General features: G+C 34.5%; 1 protein-coding gene across 1 annotated transcript; it reads left to right on the forward strand.

The window, feature by feature from the left end:
- The first annotated feature begins 1,829 nt into the window (after positions 1-1,829).
- Positions 1,830-5,868, forward strand: LOC122578870 (isoaspartyl peptidase/L-asparaginase). Its single transcript, XM_043750919.1, has 4 exons — positions 1,830-2,093; positions 3,816-4,049; positions 4,365-4,451; positions 5,007-5,868. The coding sequence occupies exons 1-4, from the start codon at positions 1,929-1,931 to the stop codon at positions 5,472-5,474; spliced, it is 954 nt and encodes a 317-aa protein (XP_043606854.1). The 5' UTR covers positions 1,830-1,928; the 3' UTR covers positions 5,475-5,868.

Raw genomic sequence — 5,868 nt, forward strand, 5'->3', positions numbered from 1 at the left:
GATAAAACGTTTTGAAAAATTTGGATGAAAGTGATGAGAGAGAAAAAAAGAGATGAGATGTGTGGCCCAGATTGGTTCTTGCGTTTATTTTTTTTTTTTGATGGTTCTCAAAATAACCCACCCCTCTATTTGTATATATCAACTTTCATATAAGCATATAAGTGTGTAACATTTAGTATGTAATATAGAGTTATAAAAATGCCGGAGGTTATGATAGAAACCATGACTTTAATTTCCACTTTTGTTTTTTAGTTCTGACTTTAATTCACATTATTCTCCTTACTATAACTAATTTATATTTTTTAATTAGACTTTTTAACTAATAGTTCTAATACCATAAATAAAAAATAATAGCTATATATATATATATATATCCAATAGAATAATAGTTATTATATATCCTAATAGTATTTTTATCTTATAAATACAAAATTAATCAATTAAAATAAATAAAATCCAATGTAAATATTTAAAATTTTGAAAATAAGTGTACTATTATCCTTGAGGTTTATTTAGCAATTGTCACGACACAAAAAAACAAAGCATGTTAAAATGTCATTTTTAAAAAAACACTTATAACATTGCAGTTTTCATACCTAAAGTTTTGTGTTTTTTTCAGTTCTAGTATCACGTTCATATGGCGTTAAATTTTGCCGTTAACGCCCTCGCGTGACAAACACGTGAAGGGTATTTTAGTCTTTTGGCCTTTTCTTTTTGAGAAGTTTACACTTTTGATACCTCAAGTTGTCAATTTTTTCACTTTTGGTAACTCAAGTTGTCAATTTTTTCACTTTTGACATACATATTTTTAATATACTCTCCAATTTCCATCTCACATATTAGCATTAATCAAACAACACACACTCAAAAATTAACACACATGATTTTTTTTTTTTTACGGCTCTTAAAAAAACACCCAATGGAGTGTATCTATTCTTGAAATATTATATGTTGGTGTAATTACGGGTGATAGTGGAAGAACTAAATGCATTGGTGGATCGATGGCCGGAAAAAACTCATGTCGCCGGAATACGCACCCACCATCGATCTCTTTTCTTCATATTATTGAAAACCCTCTCACCCCTAAATTATCCTATTCTTCGATCGGAATATGCTACAAACAAAATTTGATTGGAATCTGGTACAAATGAGATCTGAACGGAATCTGTTACAAATGAATATATTTGCTACAAACGAGATTAGATCGGAATATCTAGCTAAGGTGGAGGTCGTGGTGCCTGGTGGGGAAGGAAATAGTCGGTAACCTTTTCTGGTGGTGTATAATTCATATAAGAGATTTGAATTTATTTACGCACGTTTATGTATTAGATTTGGTATGGTATAAAGATATAGGTATACATGGAAATATGGATGATCGCAATGTGTGTTGATTTTTGAGTGTGTGTTGTTTGATAGATGCTAATGTGTGAGATGAAAATTGGAGAGTATAATAAAAATATGTTGTCTACTTGAGGTACCAAAAGTGAAAAAATTGACAATTTAAGGTATCAAAAGTGTAATTTTCTCAAAAAGAGGAGGTCAAAAAACTAAAATACCCTTCAAGTATTTGTCACGTGAGGGTGTCAACGGAAAAAATTAACGCCGTTTGTACGTTGTATTAAAACTGAAAAAAACACAAAACTTTAAGTATGAAAACTGTAATTTTTTGAGTTGGAGACTATAAGTACAAAAGCTGTCAATCTAAAGTACCAAAAATGTAATTTTCTAATGAAAAAAATGACAACATCGAGTGGTATGTCGTGAATCGTGATAACGTTAAAAAAATACCGTAATAATACAATGCACCAAAATTTATAGATAAGAAAACACTATAAGAGGCAAAGCTGGCTTTGTCTTCGAAAAGAGAGGTGGGTGGTTAGTTAATACATACGTGATACGACGACTCCATTTAATAAGGAAAGCATAGCATGGGATGGGCGATAGCTTTGCACGGTGGAGCCGGCGACATTCCGGTGGACATGCCACCGGAACGTCGACTCCCCCGTGAAGCCGCCCTTCGGCGTATTCTCGAGATGGGTGTCTCAGCTTTTAGTAACGCCAAATACTCTCCCTTAGATATTGTTGAACTTGTGGTAATTAATTTTTTATGTTCACCATTTCATATTTGTGAATTCTATCATTAACTGTTTTCCATTTTGTTGTTATGATCACTTAAATTATTTTGAACATATATATGATTAGAGCAATACTAGATTTTGGGTCTCAAAATTTACTCGAAAAATGGCTATATATTTGGAGATACTATACTAGATTTTGATTGTTGTATCAGATATAATTAGTAGTAGTCGCTAGTCAGAGAGTGTGCGAGATGTGCATTTGGGCCTCAAAAATTTTACTGCAATTGTAACGTCAAACAGTTTTTATATGCCCCAATGACTTATTTGCGCCTTTTAGGGGTTTTAGGCGTAGTGTTCCTGCTAACTAGGCGGCCTAAGCTACTATGTCTCATTTGTTGATCAGCACCAGATATTATACTTTGGCCCATCGGGTATCGGGACTTCCTATTTAATTTCTACTTATATGTATGTATGCCTGGTTGATACCAATCTTATTTACTTCTATGATTGGGATGGAGTTAAGGGGAGTTCATACGCATGCCACTCGTAATTGTTACTCTCATCTCACATGCTAGGTTTTATACAGGCGGTTATGTTTATTATGTTTTATGTTGACGATTCATAAGTTGGGTTTGCGCTAAAGTGTGTTATGTTTTATGTTTGCTATTCCTCTTTACTCTAAATGGCCAGGTGATACTCGGCCGACAGGTATGGTTACTAAACTCTTTACACTCTCATACTATTGTCTCGTTTGGCGGGAGGTCCTTATGGAAGCAGTCTCTCTACCTCTGGGTAGAAGCAAGACCGTCTACATCTCACCTCCATACCCCGCATACATGGATTGGTTCCTATTGTTGTCGTTGTTGATGTGTGTAACTTCAAACAGATAAAATATATAATGGCTGATACTTAATTTGGTGATCAGATTAATTGTTAATAGTGTTTGGTTTGATTCGATTTAAATTATATAGATAATCGTTTGTTAAGAGACTCTAGATTTCTGCCTTTACGCTTAGTAGTTATATAATTTTGGTACAGGACCTTTAAAAAGTAAGTGATGATCCAAGCTAGTGATGTGATAAGAAAAAAGATATATTCTGCAATTTAAACTTTAACCCTCTGTAAACCAACTGATATTTTTGTAGATATAATTTTGGCTTTTCTTTAAGTTAATCCATAGGATTACTGGATTAGTAACCATGACAGTTTCATTCATGTATTCTTCTTGTAAGGAGTATAGTGGCCTTAGTTAGAGACTCAAGAGTGAATAGTATCTACCCCTTTATACATGCACTAGTTAGTATCTTTGGCTGAATAAGTAGTAAGAATGTAACTTTTCTTGCACCAAAAAATGGTGACACGTCTAGAAGTATTTGAAGAAGATACGACCTCTGTCTGTAAGTAAAGAAACTTTTCTGTAGGCCTATCTTGTTGTACACAGTCTTGAAGTGAAACTTTGTCATTTCATAACACACATAGAGAGATTGCTAAAGGCAGACCGGCTGGTTTTTGGCCCGATACTTTTAGTTAGTATCTTCAAACAGACAGATGGAATGATCTGGTTTTCTTTTGTAGATAAACAGTATATGTTAGTCACATATACTGTTTGATTGTGAGGAACTCTTACCATGGTTCATAATTTAATGCCTTTGCTAGAAAAAAGATGGAATGACCATAGAACAGTTGATGGCCTTCTGTTTGTTTATGACTAATAATACGTAAACCTTTGTACTATAGGTACGTGAACTTGAAAACTCGCCTCATTTTAATGCGGGTAAAGGGTCTGTTCTGACCACTGATGGAACTGTTGAAATGGAAGCTTGCATCATGGATGGAAATTCAAAGAGATGTGGTGCAGTTTCTGGTATCACAACAGTTGTCAATCCCATCTCTTTGGCCAGACAGATAATGGGAAAAACTCCACATATTTATCTTGCATTTGATGGCGCAGAGGCCTTTGCACGAGAACAGGTATATGACAAATTCTTGTTTGCTGCATCTGCGATTTATTAACTAACGAAATTTGATGGTTTAAATTCTTGACTATTTGTTAAATAAATCTCCTTAAAAAAACAATATGCCAATCCTTTGAAATGATGATTGGGTGAAAGAGTGACTGGATCCTTGAAACTTCAAGACTTGTCATGAACGGACATGTTGCTATTAAATTTGACAAAGGGAAATTTCATATGTTTTCTGCATTATTTTAATATATCTTTGTATCCCTTTTATTATTTTTGCCAATGGAATTCCTGTTGCGAATACTTCTGAATCTACATTGTTTAGGGGCTCGAAACTGTAGATAAGAGTCATTTTATTACTCCTGAAAACATTGAGAGACTAAAGCAAGCAAAAGAAGCAAACAGAGTTCAGGTATGCTCATACCATTATAACTGGTTCAAATAAAATTGAATTGATGTATCTATCATACATCAGATACTTTTAACAGTTATCATTGGTAATTATTTTTCTTCGTCGCTCTACATAACCAAATGAGACATCTAAAAATAATATTGTTACACATATTATGGTACAAGAAGCAAATATGATATTGTTTCACTTGTATAGTTTTATCTTGCTTTAATGTGTCAATTTCAATGCATATACGTATAAAATGGATGATTCAGATCAATGTAATTAAAAAAAGTAGCTGAGAAGGATGCAGGTCAATAGTCGCCCAAAGTGTAATTTTGCTTAAATCCTACTATATTTTATTTTTTCAAAGAGATTACACTGTTACTGAAATAATATAATCATTGTAATCATCTTTGACACACTACATATTACTGAAAAATAGTGTTTCGGATCAATCCAACCTGACATGTTTGGAACTGTAAAATTTATCCATATTCACCTATCACCATCCATACAAGCCGCCCATTTTTAACCTATAGTATTGGTTTAATGGATCTATTGTTTAACTTGTAGCAAGATTACACTCAGCCTATTAAAAAAGGTGGTGAAAAAGAGATGCCACTTCCAGATGGGGACAGCAAACTTGGAACCGTTGGATGTGTAGCTGTCGACAGTTTTGGGAACCTAGCAGCTGCAACTTCCACTGGTGGTCTGGTCAACAAGATGGTGGGAAGAATTGGAGACACACCCATCATTGGTGCAGGCACCTACGCCAATAAGTTTTGTGCCGTTTCTGCAACTGGCAGAGGTGAAGCCATAATCCGTGAGACCGTGGCTAGAGATGTGGCTGCAGTCATGGAATACAAAGGAGTAAGTCTGAAAGAAGCCGCCGAATATATTGTACATGAAGTTTCACCAAAGGGAACCACTGGTTTAATTGCAGTGTCTCCTAAAGGTGAAGTTGCCATGCCTTTTAACACGACGGGGATGTTTAGAGCTTGTGCTACCGAAGATGGGTTAATGGAGGTTGCAATATGGTAATTTGAATGATGGTGGTGTTTGGTTTGCAGTCTAGAATTACTGATGCGTATACGACGTTTGATGAATCTATGGTAGGCTGGGATTTGAATAGGAATTGGACTCAAACCCATTTCTTTCTTTTTTTTTTAGGTTTGGGTGATTCTGATATATTTGGTTGGGGAAATGATTAATCATCCTAACCAAATAGCCTAGCAATCATCCTAATCATGAAATGATGACACGTGAAAAAAATCAAGGGGCAAGATTAGGAAAAAGAATTACGGAGTAGTAGATATCACATGTCACCTTCTTAATGTTTTAGGAGGATTATTATGCTATCTGGTTAGGAGGATTTAACATTTTCCATTTGGTTATCATCTACTTTTATTAAACCAAACACAATCTATCACTGTCA

Source organism: Erigeron canadensis, chromosome 8 (assembly GCF_010389155.1).
Source record: "Erigeron canadensis isolate Cc75 chromosome 8, C_canadensis_v1, whole genome shotgun sequence".
Taxonomy (NCBI): Eukaryota; Viridiplantae; Streptophyta; class Magnoliopsida; order Asterales; family Asteraceae; genus Erigeron; species Erigeron canadensis.